Here is an 18,983-nt window from a genome sequence, read left to right as displayed (position 1 = left end):
CATTATGACACGTTGCGTTGCCGTTTCTGTGAAATCGGAACGGTGTGGTGGCCGCATTATCACTCTATTTCACGCCCAGTTCAGGATCTCAAACCCTCGCCCACGCTTTGGGAATCCCTCAGCATACAAAGGCTGTAACAACAAGCCCACCAGCCTTTGCTGCCGGCCCATCCAGTTGGTCTGACACTGGGTCATTGCTCAGCCTTCTGACAGGCGCGGGCCGTCCAGGTGTCCGGGCGGGCCGCCGCCGGCCGACCGCCGCACGAAGCGGGCCGCTGAACTCGCGTGCACTCGGCCTGCGCAGGCGCTGAGCCGTTGTAGCGCCTAGCTTAGCAGGTACTTTGTCGCGTATGTTTTGCCAAAGTGCCCGGCAACTTAGGCATAAAAGTTGGCTCAGTGCAGAAAACGGCTCTGCTGCATGGTGTGTCGATGGAAAAGTCAGGAAACCATCAGTTGAAGAGCATCGTCAGAAATGAATGTTACCAGGGAAGAGCTTCGCGCGCTTTACAGACTGCCTGCACGCTTTTCTGCACGCGAACTCATCCAACATATCCGTACAGCTGTTGACAAGCCTTTCTCGAACTCATTATGCTGGCTGGTACAGAGGCATGAATTCCATTACCTGCATCTGACACCATCTATGCATAGAAATTCGTGGGTAACGTTTTTGTGGTGCATCTGCTCAAAAATGACATTAATTATTGCCGAAGCAAGAATGAACTCGGACAATAGTGGCAAACAGATTGGGCGAGATTCACATCAGCTTTCATAAAACACGGAGTAATCGACTTATTACAATACGTATATTGATGATAGAAAATCTACGACACCTAGGCAAAAAGCCATGCACAGGTTAAAAACTGCATGATGGAGCATTGCAACACCTGGCAAAAATAGCAGCATTCACAAAATGACGCACAAGCAATGATCGGGACAGTGAAGACTTGGTCGTTTGCTGGTTGCTCGTAGCGATGCAAATCTCTGCATCTCTTCCTCGTTTGCAGACAGCTCTGACAAGTCTGGAACGAAATGGTGGCGAACTGCCTAATTGCGCGTACGTGGAGGGCATGCCTCATACGTGTGTATGGTTCATTCCAGTACTTCATTGCGAGAAGAGCACTAAGACATTGGGTAGTTCGGTGGGGTTGGTGGACTTGGTGGTGCCTTGAGTGGGGTAACGGAAATGTGTGCGTGGCGCATTACGCCGGGTTTGGCTGAGGGACTACAACCTGACTGAAACTGAACTGGATAAGGGGAAACCACTTATACAGGATACAAGCATTGGACTTTGTGAGAACTTTCAAAGACCTGCCGCAGTGGATTTGCATGAGGACCCAAGTGACTATATCAGATCGCAATGTGCTCATTATCGCTGGCTTTTGGCTTATCTTATCTAAAATGCATGCACTCATACAGGTAAGCGAAAGATAAGTTTCTCTCCTGTTAGCGTTAACACTCGCCATTTGAACACGACGCGCTCGCGCGGGAGTTCATTGACTCGGTGAGATATAACAAATTAAGAGGGCTCGAGACATCAAATATGAAGGTAAGTAGGATGCTTTGTGAACTTTGTGCATTATTTTAAGGCGTGACATTTGGGTAAAATAACCCTTTACTTTTAAGCAGAACAGCAAGAGCAGAAAGTAAACTCTCCTAAAGTTCTAACTCTGTAGCTTCTTCACCTAGCTTTGAGATGCTATCCTTCAATTATGTTAATACTATTGTGTGCTGTGTATTTCTTGTATTTTATTTCAGCGACTCCATCCGCTAGTCCAGTGCCGCTCTGTTGACGGTAAAAGAAAATAAACAAATAAACAGATAAGGTCGAACAAGAACAGTGTCCGATGGGCTCCAAAACTCCCCAAGAAGGCAGTTTTGGCTTTAATACTTCTCCTAAGAAGATGGTCACGCCAGCCACTACGAGATTACTTTGATGTAACAATTACATGTATGCCTGAAGGACTACCAAAGACACCAAGTTCTTTAAAGCAAAAGGTTGCCTGGAATCATACTAAGTTAGCGACCCTATTGGCCTTTATTAAGTCAACAAAGGAAATATATTAGGATGTTCGTGATCGAGAAATTCCTGATTGGCCTTATTGTCCTTCATCTGAGGACCCAAGGCAAACAAAATTAATTATCGTCCTTGGTTCAATCGTGTAACTGCATCGTAAATGAAGAGCGTCATCTGAAGCTCCGCTGTCGCATCAGCTTGAAAAAGCCCCAACGAAGTGCGTTTGCTCACAACAACAGCCTGTACTCGACCTGCTACATTCAGCGACCTGTATCACATCTTTGCAGCACAAGATTAGCTGTTCCGTTGTCCACAGCCACTCAAAGTTTGACGTTGCTACGCCGTGCCATTCAAAAGCTTAAAATTGACAAATGCCGGGTGGTTCAGGTCTTAGAGCGATGAACCAGATTGGAATGGATCGTGCAAATTCTGCTTGTGATACAAGGGAGCTAAGTTTAACTCGCGACCAGACGTTCTGGGGTAGTCACCTTTTTTATTTGTTCACTGAATGCCAACCAGCTAGAATTAATTGCAAGTAGCTTAACACGGCGTATTCGGGGATTTTTGTTCAAAAACATAACAAGGAATAGCATCGTCTTAGATTTCCCAAGAGTGCGATAGTCTGCACGCTACCAGGCAATATTCAACAGCAGCAGCACCGTTACGACCAGGCTGTAAAGCACATATTTTCTGTTCTAGTCTGATTATGGGGATTGGAAGTTGCCAACCAGCCTGTCCAGCCGCCCGGTCTCTCCAGCCGACCCGGTCTCTTCCAGCCGCCTTTGTCTCCCCAGTCGCCTCTGTCTCTCTAGACGCCCCGGTCTCTCCAGCCGTCCCGTTCTCTCCAGCCGCCCCTGTCTCTCTAGACGACCCGGTCTCTCCAGCCGACCCGGTCTCTCCAGCCGACCCGGTCTCTCCAACCGTCCCGTTCTCTCCAGCCGCTCTAGTCTCTGCAGGCGCCGTAGCCTTTCCAACCGTCCGGCCCGTTCAGTCATCCGTCCTCCACCCTTTCAGTCCGCCTCTACCAGTTATCCTCAGCCTCTCCAGCGTTCCCCCTCCCACAGCCACTGCTCTCTAGCTCCTGGCCACCACATCCACTCTCGCCCCTCCAGCCCCCTCCCACAGCCATCCCTCTCTAGTCTCTCGAGCTCCCCAATCCGTCCAGGCACCCCATGCCCTGCAACCGCCTCATCCCCTCCAGGCACCCGAGCTCCTCCAGCCACCCTAGCCCCTCCAGCCGCCCCAGCCCCTCCAGCCGCCCCATGCTCTTTCGCCGGTACTCACTGACGCTCGGTTCAGCGCCGACGCTGGCCAGGCCGCTGTGCAGCAGACCGATCGGGTCGGCCTCGTGGCCGAGCGTGCGGTGCCAGAGACGCAGCAGCCGGTAGCCGTGGCTCTTGTAGCTGTCCGGCCCTGCGACGGGCGCAGACCAGCGTCTGAGAGCTGAGCGTCCGACCTCCGGCAGACAGGCGGCCGAAGGGGCAGACAGGGGCCGAAGGGACAAGCAGGGGCGAACACGGGTCGAAGCGGCAGGCAGGCCCGAAGGAGCAGGCAGGGGCACACAGGGGCCGAAGGAGCAGGTAGGGGCAGACAGGGCCAAAGCCCTCACTTATCTCCTTTGTTCATTATAATCATGAGTGCGATTGACACGTCATTGACAGATGATTATAACTACAGCTTTAAACGTGGAGCATGGATAGCATGAGCAATATTTGCTTTATACCGTCACCTAAGCATCATCTCTTGATATATAAGAAGAGAGAGAGAGAGAGAGAGAGAGAGAGAGAGAGAGAGAGAGAGAGAGAGAGAGAGAGAAGAGAGGATATATATAAACCTTAAGATATTCGTTATACTTAACATCAATAAACTCATTATTTCATGAAGTACGGCAACTGTCAACGTAAGAACTCTGAACTCATGATGCACAAACATCAGGAGCTCAATGCCTTTTCGGTTTATACTAAGCTTGTATTCGTATTTAGCCTGACCAAGTGCTAATCATGCACAGATCTTTACCTCTGCCAGATCTCCATATGCGCTAGTTTTTCGGTATGACTGTGGATCTGGTTGGTCGTGATACTTAGTTGTATAATCATGAAGCAACGTATAATTCTGCTGTATAATTACCATCGCCTTCAATTTGACGGCGTGAACAGCCAGCCTTCTCCTGCTTCATTGAAGGCTACACGAAGGTCTCACCAGTGAACTGGTGTTCGATGGCCTCTATCTGGTCTTCAGTGAAGTTCCAGTGTCTGGCTAGAGCCTTCCACTTGCCCCGCGGCAGAAACCGATTGGCGACTGCCCGTATCAGCTCTTCGACGCGTTCTGATTGGTTGTTGTTTAGCCATGTAACGCGTATGATTGGCGGCAGCAAGAGCAGCTTCAGATGTGTCTCATCGTCCAGAAATGTTGTTGATGACTGAAATGAAGCACATATGTTGAGGGCCTGAGCTGTTGTCGCTGAGACGTGACCACTAATCGATAATAACATAAGGTAAAAACAGTATCATGTGGCGTGAGACCGTCATGCAACTTTACTGGCAACGCACGCAGCTACAGTGGGATTCGAGAGGACTACCAAACATGACCCAGTGACCATAGACAAGACAAATGAGATGGGATATCGCGTATGATGTCCTTAGTGGTATCGGCAGCCATGTGCAGGGAGCCACAATCACCTCCCTTTCCATTGTTCACGGCGCCTTCGAGGTGGGCTACAAGCGACTCACGAGCACAAGCCACTGAATAGAGCATACCCTGTTGAAAGCAAGGTACTAGACCCCTTTTTAAAGTCCGCCTACCAGAGTTTATGTACAAACTTACGAACGCCGCCAGCGACAGACGAGTCGGGCAGTTATGCTGGTGAGGAGCCTGTGAACGGTCGCAGCGTGCGGCCGGCGCCGCGGACAGCCTGCGCCCGACGACACCATGCTGGAGTCGGGCGTGGGAGACTGAACAGCAGGCTACGCTTGGCGGCTGCGATGTTGCATATCTCTCTTAAAGCAACCAAACCAAACCACAAGTTCTGAGCCCCATCCAACTGAACGAGTGTATCGGACGCCCCCAGCGGCGCCACGAACTCACGATGCCGTTTTGACCCTTCTTGGCGCGTGAGTGGCAGATCATGATGTCCACCAGGGTGTCGAAGCCACCCCTGGCCGCGATATACAGCGGCGTTCGGCCACCCTGTAACCGACACCACGGCTGGAGCAAGGCTGGCGAGGCACGATGTCGCCACAAGGACGCCTGCCAGTCCCAAATACACCAGAAACTCGCCTACCGACACGGCGAGGTCACGCAAATGTTACGCCATCGATTGACAAAGGACCTGACGCATGAAACCAACATCGTTGCATGCCTTATCAAGATCCTCCATTCATTAGCATCAGGTGGGCCAAATCGGTCAAACTCAATGAGTCGTACCACACACCGGGCTAGGCACTCAACGCTAGTCTGTCCTGTCCTGAGACCACAGTTTGACTCGTTTCTCATGTTGACATCATATATATATATATATATATATATATATATATATATATATATATATATATATATATATATATATATATATATATATATGTGTGTGTGTGTGTGTGTGTGTGTGTGTGTGTGTGTGTGTGTGTGTGTGTGTGTGTGTGTGTGTGTGTGTGTGTGTGTGTGTGTGTGTGTGTGTGTGTGTGTGTGTGTGTGTGTGTGTGTGTGTGTGTGTGTGTGTGTGTGTGTGTGTGTGTGTGTGTGTGTGTGTGTGTGTGTGTGTGTGTGTGTGTGTGTGTGTGTGTGTGTGTGTGTGTGTGTGTGTGTGTGTGTGTGTGTGTGTGTGTGTGTGTGTGTGTGTGTGTGTGTGTGTGTGTGTGTGTGTGTGTGTGTGTGTGTATATATCACACGTTGGACGCAGCGCATCAAGTGTGAAATGCGTTGCGAATTAATATACGTATATATTTAGAGTGGCATGCACACGGGTGCTGTGGGGCCAAAATGTGTGGGCACGAGTGCGGAGTGATAGTTGGCGCAACGAATTCGACGGCGTCTATGAGAAGCTTTACTCTGGAAGGCCTCGTCTGTTCGCACGCGGCGTTTCCAGTGACCCACGCTGACTTATACGTCTTGCCATCACAGAGAACACGGCCATTCCGGGCAGAGCCGGCTTTCAGGAACTTCAGCCCAGCCTGGCTCAGTTCTTGAGATTAATGGTGCGCGGTGGTTATTCATTAGTGACCTGTTCCTTGGTATCCAGCGAGGCGCCGTGTTCCATCAGCACCCGACACAGCTCCTCATTGCCAGCATCCGCCGCCAGGTGCAGAGCTGTCTCTCCCCTCTGGAACCAGAACACACCACATATGTGTTTGGCAGTCCCTTCGCCCATTCGGGTGATGTTTAGCAAGTGTCACGCATGCACATTGCGCTCTGCAAGGTGCGGGACCGTGCGGACGCTGTGTGTATCATCCTAACCCCGCTAGGCCTGAGGATAAAATGAGGTAGGGATCCTTTCGCTGATCTGTCAACGAAAACAGTTGTGAAACTATCCCGACCGGCCGTTGTTTGTTTGCTGATTGTGGGTGTAGCTAATCGTAGCCAGTTGATCCTCTCTAATTCAGGAAAAAATTTCGGATCTTCAGTCCGTTCTGATGGCTCAGTTGGATAGAGGGCGTGTCTTCCGATGGCTCAGTTGGATAGAGGGCGTGTCTTCCGATGGCTCAGTTGGATAGAGGGCGTGTCTTCCGATGGCTCAGTTGGATAGAGGGCGTGTCTTCCGATCCATTCACTCGTGGCGGGGTGGGATCTTCAGTCCGTTCTGATGGCTCAGTTGGATAGAGGGCGTGTCTTCCGATCCATTCACTCGTGGCGGGGTGGGATCTTCAGTCCGTTCTGATGGCTCAGTTGGTTAGAGGGCGTGTCTTCCGATCCATTCACTCGTGGCGGGGTGGGATCTTCAGTCCGTTCTGATGGCTTAGTTGGATAGAGGGCGTGTCTTCCGATCCATTCACTCGTGGCGGGGTGGGATCTTCAGTCCGTTCTGATGGCTCAGTTGGTTAGAGGGCGTGTCTTCCGATCCATTCACTCGTGGCGGGGGGAGTTCAAGTCGTTAAAGCCATCGCTGTTTGTCTTTGACGGGTAGGGCCTGCGGGCGGTGACAGCGGCCGCGCTAAAGGTCAGCTAACATCAGAAGGCCGTGCGGAGTATTGCGGCACGTTAGACTTCCGCCACCTCATTCTGTCGTTGATCTGGAATTGGATAATCGGATACGATGGGTCAGGACACGCACTGCTTAGCGTGAGCCCTGGTCTGAGACACCCTTCCGTTCAAAATGTTCGGATTGAATATGTTAACAGTGAGTCGGGTAACGTACATGCTCGATGAGGCATGTACGTTGTACGTAGCCAAAACCCTCAGCAAAAGGGGATCTCAAAGTTTCGCCGAGCTCCTGCGGATTGGACCAAATGCCCGCGAAATCGCCCCGAGTCTAGTGTAAACCTACTGGTCCAGGGAACGCAGCCATGTCCTCCTTCGTCATGACACCCTCGGTTACGTCCTGCGATCGACTGATGCGATATTTCACACGCCCAGATTTATGCTACGCTGTACAAAAGCCAGTCGCTTTCGCATACACGTTCAGGGCAAGTGCACTTTCGCCCTTGTTCGAAGGCATTTCAGTCGGCATTCTTTACATGCTTCATCCTGTTGGTAAGCTGAGCCTGCCACAATTTTTCCTGGATTGCAACGTACCTTGTTTTGATTCGTGACATCGAGACCTTTGCTGAGCAGGGTTCGTGAAATTGCCAGTGATTCTCCAGAAGCTGCCAGATGTAATGCAGTGTTACCCATCTGGGGAGGACCAAACGAAGTCGTCAACGCAAGGCAGCGATGCGTCAAATTGCCAACAGCTAGCGTATACTGTCGTTTTTTAGGACGTCACATAGCTGAGCTACCTCCAACCTCGGAGCTCATCTTGAGCGAACGCACACAGTATGTGGGTATTTGCCAATGATACGGATGTTCCGGAGAGCTCATGGTGAGCCCCACGACGTCCCCCTCCCCGTCCCACCTTTGAGGTGGCGCTGACGTCACAGCCGGCCGCCAGAAGGACGCCAACCAGCTCGGCGTTGCCGGCCCTCGCCGCCAGGTGCAGCGGCGTCTCCCCATCCTGTCAGCACCGGCAGGCCAGGTCAACGTGGTCCCCCACACACAGCGTCAGTCAGCCGCGTTCGTGTGACGCGCTGACGTGTGACGTGTGACGTGTGACGCGCTGTCCCCCTGCGACGGCCGCGCCTGACGCCGAGCAGCCCGATCAAACCTGGCTGCTCTCGGCAGTATATCCGGCCCAGTCGACGGCGCATGGTCACTACTTGTTCGCGCTGTGCGATGACACCGTACCGGCCCGGCACGCATCGCGCTGTGCGATGACACTGTACCGGCCCGGCACGCATCGCGCTGTGCGATGACACTGTACCGGCCCGGCACGCATCGCGCTGTGCGATGACACTGTACCGGCCCGGCACGCATCGCGCCGTGCGATGACACTGTACCGGCCTCGCACGCGTGACGCGTACCCGGTTGGCGGCGTCCAGCGGCGCGCCGGTGGCCAGCAGCAGGTCGACCAGTGGGCGCGCCTGAGCCAGCACGGCCAGGTGGAGGGGGCAGCAGCCTGTCAGGTCGGCCTGGTCCGGCCGCACGCCCTCTTGGCGCAGCAGCAGGGCACACACCTCGGCGTGGCCCTCGGCGCAGGCGGCGTGCAGCGGGGTGCGACCCAGCTGCCGAACACAGGACCATGCCGTCAGACGGGATAAACTCCACTTCCTGGACACACGGAAAGTACGATTAACACGTCGTTCGATACAGCATCGACCGCGCCTAAATAATGTTTGCTCAGAATGGCGTGATTTGACCGTACGTTTGATCCTGATCTAAATGACGTGCAACAGCGGCGAGGACAGTCAAACTGGCCAGGAAATTACTTTGCAGACACGTTTAAGGTCCGTTTTCAAATATTTCCAAGCCAGTATAACTTGATTGACGTGCGCGTTGGGTTTTCTCCGGAACGGCCAGATGTCTGGCGTGACATCACTAGCTGACGTGGCAGTTACTCCACTTTAGGCAGCCCGATTTCGTGGCGGTGACGTCACATGCTGGGTGCGTCCATAGCTGTGACGTCACACACTGACCGCGTCCGTGGCGGTGACGTCATACATTGGTCGCGTTCGTCGCGGTGGCGTCACATACTGACCGTGTCAATCGTGGTCAGTATGTGACGCCACACTGACCGCGTCCGTGGGTGTGGCCGCCACACCCGCACTGCGGCGTCACACACTGATCGTATCCGTAGAGATGGCATCACACACTGACCGCGTCCGTGGCGGTGACGTCACATACTGACCGCGTCCGTGGCGGCGACATCACACACTGACCGCGTCCGTGGCGGTGACGTCGCAGCCGGCCTGCACCAGCAGCTGGGCGGGTTCTTTGTGGCCCCGCTGAGCGGCCGCGTGCAGCAGCGAGCGGCCCTGACCGTCCAGCGCGTGCAGGTCGTAGTGCTCCAGGTGCTCCAGCACGAACCGGATGACGGCCGGCCGGCCGGCCAGCACGGCGGCGAACAGGAAGTTCTGGCCGCGCTGCTGGGCACGCGTCACGGTATGGCTACTACTGCTACCGGGTCATGGGCTGATGAGTACATGCGGTGAAGGCGCGGCTCGCAGTGATAGGTACGCTTAAGCACGGCGTGCGGTTGTCGATGGGACGTGTGTTTAAGCATGATGCGTGACCCCCAGTGGAGCACGCGTTTAAGCGCGGTGGATAATTGTCGCAACCGGCAATTCCAAGGTCACCATGCCAAGGGTGACATGGAATCATATCAAGAGATTGAGTTTATGTGATCCCACGGGTATCGCATATTGTTTTCAGTTCGCCAGCATGGAATATCTTAAGCGAACCTGCTAAGCGCCTTGGAGCCATCGATCACTGTAAAATATCGAAGCCCTGGGGCGCGGAGTATGCATAGCGCATTAACGTCCCCGGCAGACCAGCGACGTCCAGGGCAGTCACTGACATTTGTGTGAGTGTGCCTGACGAGAAACGGAGGAAACATTTCGTTCCCGGGTGCATTCTTCGGAGGTCTGGGGCTCGAGAGCGCCGAAACCGAAGCTCCGGTTTCGTCAGAATTAACTGGCGCCATTGAGCGGCGGCGCTCCCCGCGAGCGGCACCAGACCTGTAGCCGGCCTGCGCCCAACGCCCGCCAGCACCCGCGCACGGCATGGTGCAGCGGCCTCAGCTGTCTGAACATTCGAGATTGCAGCACCCGCTCGTCTTCAATCATTGAAATATTCAGAGGGCAGCACTGTGCAGTCGGATATCCATTAATATTCCACCAGTTCCACACGGAGCCTCCGCCTTAGCTAAGAGGTTGAAATCTTATGGCGTGGAGAAACGGCGCCGTCCATGGCCAGGCGGGGACTGCTGCACCGCCACGGCCAGGTCCATGGTGACGTCACGCAGGTGGGGACGGTTGAAATCCGCGCATTCAAATTGGATCGCTTTCATTTGACTGCTTGTCCGTGGTTGGGCCACGTCGACGGACCCCGTCTGTAACGGATTCCTCATGACTAAAGGTAGCACGGCATCTCTACACACAAGTGATGATCAGACGTCAAAGCGTCAAATAACGACACAAAAATAATGCTTATGATTTCATTTCATTTCATACCCAGAATCGATGTCTAATTTGAGCAAAGTTTTCATTATGATACTAATTCAAGGAAAAGTGGCTATGGTGTAGAATGTTGGAAATTACGTAAGTTGTCCAGTGCATTAGCGAGGAACATTATTCACATAGATAAGACAGTAGTATTAGCCTTATTCCTCGAAGAAAAACCAGAAAAATGGAGGTATAGTTAGGTTTATATTTCGGCAACATGCCTTTATCGAAACAATAGCAGAAGTGAATTCAAAATTGCGTGCCGATGATCCTACTCGATTTTTGCAGGGTGTTTTTCAAGCCACAGCCTTTTTACAGGACACCAACATTCAGGGGATTCAGGGGAACAAAGAGCAATTGCCCGCCATTACCACGACACAGTGCCTACCTAAGAATTAGAATGCGTGAACATACATGAACATGCACAAGAATGCAAGCAAATAGGCATCGCGCTTCACGCTTCATTCAAACGTGCAAGCGAGTTGAAGTAAGCAGGCATCACACATCGCGCATCAATTATGCATGCAAACGATTTCAATTGAACAGGCACCGCACATCACGCCTCAGGTATCACTTACACATGTAAACGATTGCAAGCTAGCACACATCACACGTGAAGGCACACATCACGCTCGCATAATCGGCCATCGTGATCCCTAGGTGTTAAGATTTGGTCCCAGACTTTTTATAGGAATAGTCGGCTATGTAGATGACTTTAAGCTCTAAAAGAGGAGAGATTTTAGCCTGAGCGTGTTGTGCCAAAAAAGGTCACCAAAAAGAGTATTTCCTGTTTTGTTTTTAGTGCCTCGCAGTTGTTCATTACATCGCAAACGCATAGGGCGCATGGACTCCCCGACATAGGCTATGTCCCTCCCATGCTTTTTTACACAGTTCACGCTTGATTTCGTAAACCTTTTTGCGTCCCTTGTCCCTTGAAACCCAGAACCTTGAAAAGTCCCTTGAAACCCAGAACCACATAAATGATATCTGTTGCCACCCGGGCACTTAGGGTTCGAGATGAAAGATTTTACCGGACACTTTTTAAGCTTATTATCATTTTTCCAAGTTATGCGTACGCCTAATTTTGATTTTTTTATTAACAATGTGTTTGTTTTACAAAGAAAATTTTCATCTATGTAAGGTTGCGTTAAGAAACTCTTTCGGAAGGACGTGTTCCCACCTCATACCACCCATTCCCCCACGCACTCTAGACTTTTTTACTCCTTCCAACCTGCTACCTCAAAGTTGCGGAGAATACCCGCCGCCCAACAACAAAGCCCATATTTTGTTTATGCTCTTTCTTCCCTTTCACTATGCCCTACCCCCCCCCCCCCCCCAAGAGCCCTATGGAACATGTTGCGAATTATGTTGTGCTTAGTGGAAGTTGGATGAGCAGATTCACAGTGCAAATTGATGTCAGAGTTGGTGGGATCGATAAAGAGCTCCGTTTCTGACGTTGTGCGGTTGTTCCTCCTTTCCACCGTCATTGGCGTATCCAAATATGGAACCTCCTTTGCGAATCCTGCATGCTCCATCGTAAAAGCTAGATTTGGACGTTGGTTGTTCATGAACTCTAAAAACTCTTCAAGGGCACGCTGTCCGTGCGTCCATATCCCAACATAATCATCGATGTATCTAGCTAAGACAGTTGGTTTTAATGGCCGGCGGCCGGGGCCTTCGTTTCAAATTGGTCTAAAAATATTATCACCAGAGGAGGAGCTCATGGGTTCCCCCTTGCTTTTCACAATTTTTGTCGGTAGAAGTCATTTCAGAACGAGAAAAAATTATCCTGGATACACTGTTCTAAAAGACCGCAGCTATCCTCTTTGAGAGACGAAGGCATCAATTTCACGTAATGTTCGTCTAACTTAGCTTTCACGGCAACGATAGCCTCAGTGGCTGGTATATTGCCATATAAATTGACAGCATCTACACTGAAGAGCATGCTGCCTTCTGGTAGCCCTTCTGCGAATGCGAATGTAACCCTGCGAATGATTAGAAGACTTTTTAAAAAAGTTGATGGTGTTCCGCAGGTGAGTGGGAACAAATAATTAGAGTTGGTTAAGTATTTTCTCTAAAAGGCACAAAGTTTTTTTCCTGGAGGACCACCAGGCGCAGATATGACAGGTCTAAGGGGCACCACAGGTTTGTGATTTTTGGGAAGCCCATGGAATACAGGTGATCTACTGTGTCCAGGTGTCAAATATTTGAGGGTTTTGTCCGAAAGTTTTTCACTAGCTGTGCTGTTTAGTGTTCTTTTTGTTTTAGCCTCTACCATAGGGACTGGCTTCCTATTCATTTTTTCATAGCTGTCGCTGTTGTTAGGTATGGCCTTAGCCTCGTTAACATAAGTTAGCCCGCCTAATATTACAAAACTCTTACACTTATCGCTCTGTTTATCTATGCTATCATCTTTTTTTGCTAAGGTCCCTGATAAAGTTCCGCCGATCTGCACTGACATACAGTTTGTCTCCTTGATGTTTTTTGAACGTGCGCGGTACGTCGTCCTTCGTCATTTTTGTAGGCTGACTTTTACGTTATTACTAGAAGGTTCCGGAGAGTTCTTACCGATGTCTAGAAATCTAAAAAAAATCAGTTTGCAAAGTAAAAGCAAAGTAATCGAAATAAAAAATCTAAACAAAAGACAATTTGATGTTTTTTTTCTCCGAGTTATAAGGCTAATACTACTGTCACATCAATATTGGAAATCGGTCGAACACAAACATTGGTTTTATTCGTCGCTAAAAACAGTCTCAAAAGACAGCTTTGCATCGAAACTTTTGCTGCAAATCCGAACTTGAAGGCCGTTGAGCTTGAATGTCAAATTTAAGTCCTCAGAGAGGGAACACTAGACCACTCAAGCTTGCGGTGCTACACCGGCGCTTAGGCCAACAGCATCGGTCGGCAGCAAAGGCCCTTTTAATGCACCATCTGATGGGTGAGATTATTTTCGGAGAGAAATACATGTAACTTTTTACATCTTATACATGTCCTACCTTTTGCACCTTTCCCTCTTTGAGTTTGGATTACACCATGAATGTTAACCCCTATCACTACGAAAACTTTACTCTCCATATACGCCTACACTGGCTATCTGGTGGCATTGTTTTGAGCGCCAAATACCGATGGGTTCTAGCGTTCTGATGTCCCGTAAGTTTCACCTTGAGCTCGGCCTTACAGATCAGAAACGCTTTTTACGGAAAACTTTGCTAACCCTGAAGTTTGACATGGGTGTCTTTTGCAGCCCGTTTTGTTCACTTGCGCAGATAGGTGTAAACGTCCTGACGCTTTCTGTCGCCTGAGCTTGAAGTTCAACGTCTACCAGGACAAAGGCTTGAAGTTCACCGTAGCGTTTGGTTCTTTTGATGTTTTGAAACGGACTTTGTCCTATTTCACTGGTACTTTTGTGGGATATGAAGCTTCCCGTCCTCTGATTTTCATTTTGACCTTAAAGGGCGACCACCTGCCGCAAAACGGATCTGAAATTCGTGATTACCTCAGTTATGACTACCCCCGAGCAAATAGTTAAGAAATTTGCGTTTGCATTTAAACCCAACTATAACTACGTCAAAACGTCATGAACATATACCACCAGCGGTCTAAAGCACTGAAAATCCTTGGAATGCTCTTAGGCCTCATTGAAGGTTCCTGAGACGACCACATATACGGTTTAGCGGAGAAAAATGACGCAAATGGCCTCGGTAAGGCATGCATGGGCCAATTTAGCATCACAACCGAAAAATATCGTTGCCAGTTCATCGCCTTCTGGTCGCTTCCGGTTCCCTTGTGACCCGATTCCTCATGTGGCCTCATGGCGACCCGTGCCACACTGATGGCGGTCTGCCGGTCGGCAGGAGGCGCTGGCCACAATGGACGGTACCTTGTTGAGCACGGTGAGGTCAGCGCCGCTGTGGATGAGCGCCTTCAGCACCTCCAGGTGGCCCGCCATCGCAGCGAGATGGATGGCGCGCTCCTGCTTCTGCAGAAACGCAGAAGCAAGCTGAGGCCAGCAGATACAGTGCGATACACTTGCCGGCAGCCGGACAGCGCTGCAGAAGTGCAGCGGTTCGGTGAGCAATCAATCTGCGTGGTGGCCTGGATTGACCTAGGTCTACCGCGTTACAAAGAGGAAGTGTCACTCTGAGAGTGATGGTTCGGACTGATAAAGGTCTTTTGCACTGCGGGCTGTAGGTCCGGCTGGTCGATGTTGTCTGGGATAGTCTCAATTGCAAGTGGAAGGTCATCGGTAGCCATTAGTCACGGTCATGAAAAATTAAGGAACGGCTCCAGCTGATCTTACGGTAACCGTTCACTGAGCAAAATTACTCTCCAGGGCGTTTTCAAGTAGCCCAACACTCTGCAGGGTCTTAAAATGCTGCTAGAAAGCGCATATTGAAAGCATCTTTTGTCAGCTGGTGTCCCTTAATCGGCGTCAACCATGCAAAGGGGTCGTGCCACCCTTTGAGACTTGATTTTCGGGGAGCAGGGGTGTCAGTTTTGTAAATTATTGGGGGGGGGCAACCAAAGGCCCGACAGCCTACCCATCCGCCCCATTTTGTCACACCGGATCTAGCCCACTTTATTTTGGTTTAACACAATACGCTACTTTTATGAATTGCTTTTTGTATTATTTATAAAAGCCTTTAATTAAAGAAGTGTAGAAGCCATGCAGGATTGGATCCAGGGAGCAGGTACTAGACGCACGCGTCTCTTCTGATCGGCACGTGAAGGCGCCCCTTTAGGAGTCGCCTTAGGGTGCCGATGGCGCTCTTCTAATGGCTTGGGGCACCGACGGCGTTCGGTCCTGGGAAGCGGCACGCATTTTGGCTGCCGGGGTCGGGGACGGGGTTAGCCATGAAGGACTTAGGTCATCGCCATATTCCAGAGCTTTTCACTTTAACCCCACAAACCATTGTGTGACTTATAGCCCTGGGTATGTGAAGTTTATTGCGTCGTTTATCCGCTCAGCCGTTACGATTTGGATCTTGTGGTAAGAGCAGCCATTACTTTTTGTTATGAGAGTGGCGTCTCGTAGCACTCCCCTGTTATGATCCCCTTTTACCCACGTTTTTTGGAGTATTCTAGCCGAAAACATTTGGGGGGGGAGCAAGCTAACATGGGTGGACCCAACTCAACCTTGGGGGGGGGGCAGAGCCCTCACAAAAGAACACAAATCGACACTCGTGCTGGGAAGTCATTTTCGAAAGACGCTTATAGGACTGCCTCATGACATCCCCCAAATTATCTTGTAGTAGTCCTACAATACAACGCGTGCTACAGGTGTGGTGCCATAATGGAATTTTGAAAAACAGGACACAGGTCAAAGAGTCCAGTTACCCTTGACTGGCATTTAGCAGAGGAGGCAATCCCAAAGCCATTTAAATCTTCATGAGGGTGTCCTACTTGTCTCATTCACATCAACAAGAGCACGTGCTGCACTGGCTTCGACGAAGCCGTCCGTTAGGTGGGATTCGGAGTGGCAATTTGAACAAAAACACGTAATGTTGGACGATTAGTGATTTACATCGCAGGCTAGTACTGCTCCCATCATAGTCACCGAGGAGCGATTTACATTGTCGGCCGATAGTGCTACCACAATGGCGTTTGTGTGCGCGTGGCAGCAACCGCGTTAAACGGCCTACACGGCGACATGCAGTCGCTCCAAGAATGTCATTTCATGAACGTGACACACACAACTGCCTCGAAGCCATGGTGCTGCATACTAATGCAGACAAGCTCGACGCCAGTCTGTTATTTGAACTGGAGATCCAATATTTCGACAGGCTTGGTGCCGGCATCACTATTAGCACCGGCAGGCATGCGCATCGATGCAGAGCTTCGGCAAAGTTTGGCTGGTGGTCGCACTGTTGTCAGCCTCCGACGTACTCAAAGGAGATACGCATACTTTAGCAACAACAGTGTCGTAAATAAGCAGGTGATACCGCTTCCAGCCCGAATCCAACTTTCAGTCCACTCATCACTCAGGTGCCGCTGGTACCGATTCAGTGCTGACTGGCAGTAGCGTTGGACCTAAATATTGCATTCCTAATCTGCAGCATAATCTGCCGGACTACAATGTGCCACATCAATGAAATGGAGCGCAAATGAATTGCGAAAATGCGCGGTGTTTCCTGTTCCATTTTTTCGGCAGACTCCTCAAGCTGACAGGGTAAAACGATCAGCTGATCTCGAAATCAGCTTAATTTGTGAAAACAGAGTAGCCAAATGCCTTTTCGAATGCCTACGACCAGCTTCACACCTAGCAAGCCAACACAGTACAACAACGAGTCAACAGCAAATCAACACTCATCATGAAAAATGACCCATCACGAGCGCATGTTACGCCGTTCCGTCCACACAAACGACTTCATCACTTATTAGCCGAGCAGTTACCATGGATAGTTACACATTAAGCTAAATAAGCACGCCTTCACCGAGGTAGGGGTGTCCATGGTAATGTCGGCAAACGCCGGATAGACTCGATCATTCCAATTGCGATAAATGATAGCGTGTCACAATTCAAGTAAATTAATCATGTAAGTCATTGTGTAGCGACTATGTCAATAATTACGTCACAAGTGCATTTCGTGAACCAAAATTGCTGAAATGTGGGTAGTTGCTTACCATATGATCACGTGACATTTAGGGGAGGCAGGGGAGAATCCATCAGAACGTCTTATGCCTCGTATTTGCATGGTACAGCAAGACACGTTTGTCAAATACATTTACGGTTCTTATAATCCAGTTCGCATTGAAAGATAACTCCACCCTCGACCAAGTATACATCATCGCTTATTCACGAACTGTCGGTGCTAGCAAACATTCACAGTTATCCTAGGCAGCGGGCTCCGCTGTCCCACAATTGTCGTCTGATTGCACCCAAGTACCTTGTTCTGAGCGTCGATGTCGGCTTTCGCTGAAAGCAACAGACGCACAGCGTCGATGTCTCCCCTCTTGGCTGCCCGCATCAGAGGCGTCACGCCCTGCGAAGAGAACACAGGGATGGAGGCACCAGGCTTGGCCTTGACAACATGAACGGTCTAGACATCAACACCATTAGAACGGCGTGATGTGAGATTCTGCGGCAGGTGATCAGCAACAGAGTCCAGGGTCGAGATGGCTGGTGCGGGTAAAGCACTAAATTACACGGTTGTTAGCGTGCCACTAGTGTTTTTAGGTGCAATGATGAGATTGGTCAGCTTTGTCACATAACTGTTTCCAGTTGTCAAATAAATTCACAATGTACCATGCACCGTCAAATGCTGTTCTCGCCATGAAGCAAGAACAAAGAAAATAAACGAGTGACGCCTAGATTGGATGATGTTGTCCTCGTCCAGTTTGAACGGGGAAGACGCTGACTGTATTGGCGTCATCACCGCCGATGGCTATTTCGCTGATCTTAGCGCAGTAAAGCAACGACGGAGAAGAGACCTGAGCTACCTTGTACTTTACGTTTACGTCCACTCGAGCCTTCAGAATCGTCTCGATGGCCGCCGGGTCGCTACGTATGATGGCTTCGTGGAGATGGAGACCCTCGATCAAAGCTGAAAAGAAGCTAGATGCATTTGGTTTCGTACATGATAATTCAGCGTCTTCCATTTCAATGCAGCTTGTAAGTTACACTACCTCCTGGTTCCTTCGCATCCTGCCAAAATTGGAAGTACAGCGAACCAGAGAACAGACTCAGCAGAAGAGCACGTGTTGTGCGAAGAACGTGCTTCATCTGGTCTCAGTGTCTCGTGAGTCCGTCCATGATTTGGCACCAGACGGCACGCCTCCCACGGGGCTCGCAGCAGAACGTCATCCCGTATGATCAGGCTCATGCGTCACGGGAGCCCTGTCTGGCCGGGCTCCCGTCCCCGGAGCGCTGACCTCTGGCGGTGCGGCGGCGCCGGGAGCCGGCGCGGGAGCCAGACGTGGAGCCGGAGCGAGCGGCGGCGCGCGCGGCGGCCGGGCTGGACTCCCGGGAGCCCGCGCTCGAGCCGTCATCCCGCGCCGACACCGGCATGCGGCCCGCCGCTGCCTGTCGCCGCGCTCGGCGGGCGCCCGGCGGAGCCGCGTCGGCGGCGGACGGCCGCGTCCTGCAAACGCCGGGAGTCAGTCGGGCCGCCAGCGCGCTCAGCGTGTCCGGCGCCTCAGATCCGGCATCAGCCATGCCAACGGTGTCAAACGAAGCCAAACGTGGCGAGCATGAATAGACCACCGCCGTCAGCCGGAGCAATCATCCCTGGAAATTGGCTGCCGGGATCAAAAGAAGCCCAACAATGACTGGAATGCAGCAG

At 51.1% G+C, this 18,983-nt stretch overlaps 1 protein-coding gene across 1 annotated transcript; it reads right to left on the bottom strand.

Moving 5' to 3' along the window:
• Window positions 1-820: 820 nt before the first annotated feature.
• LOC119100209 (ankyrin repeat and death domain-containing protein 1A) lies at window positions 821-18,709 on the bottom strand. The gene is made up of 13 exons (XM_037223319.1): window positions 18,574-18,709; window positions 18,142-18,245; window positions 17,589-17,684; window positions 14,582-14,680; window positions 9,418-9,621; window positions 8,563-8,763; window positions 8,058-8,156; window positions 7,739-7,837; window positions 6,231-6,329; window positions 5,099-5,200; window positions 4,214-4,433; window positions 3,299-3,427; window positions 821-1,019 (listed from the first exon to the last, which is right to left on the bottom strand). The coding sequence occupies exons 1-13, from the start codon at window positions 18,707-18,709 to the stop codon at window positions 904-906; spliced, it is 1,704 nt and encodes a 567-aa protein (XP_037079214.1). The 3' UTR covers window positions 821-903.
• Window positions 18,710-18,983: the final 274 nt, after the last annotated feature.

Source organism: Pollicipes pollicipes, unplaced genomic scaffold (genome assembly GCF_011947565.3).
Source record: "Pollicipes pollicipes isolate AB1234 unplaced genomic scaffold, Ppol_2.1 Scaffold_4881;HRSCAF=5763_pilon_pilon_pilon, whole genome shotgun sequence".
Classification (NCBI taxonomy): Eukaryota; Metazoa; Arthropoda; class Thecostraca; order Pollicipedomorpha; family Pollicipedidae; genus Pollicipes; species Pollicipes pollicipes.
The sequence above is the reverse complement of the archived record's forward strand: the minus strand, read 5'-3'. Positions and strand labels throughout refer to the sequence as shown.

Excerpts from the sequence above, each read along its gene's own strand:
- LOC119100209 (XM_037223319.1), bottom strand. The coding sequence starts at position 18,709 with ATGCCGGTGTCGGCGCGGGATGACGGCTCGAGCGCGGGCTCCCGGGAG. Across the intron at positions 9,622-14,581 it reads ACCTCACCGTGCTCAACAAG|CGCGGCCAGAACTTCCTGTT; the intron begins GTACCGTCCATT and ends CGTGCCCAGCAG. Across the intron at positions 8,764-9,417 it reads ACGTCACCGCCACGGACGCG|CTGGGTCGCACCCCGCTGCA; the intron begins GTCAGTGTGTGA and ends TGTGTTCGGCAG.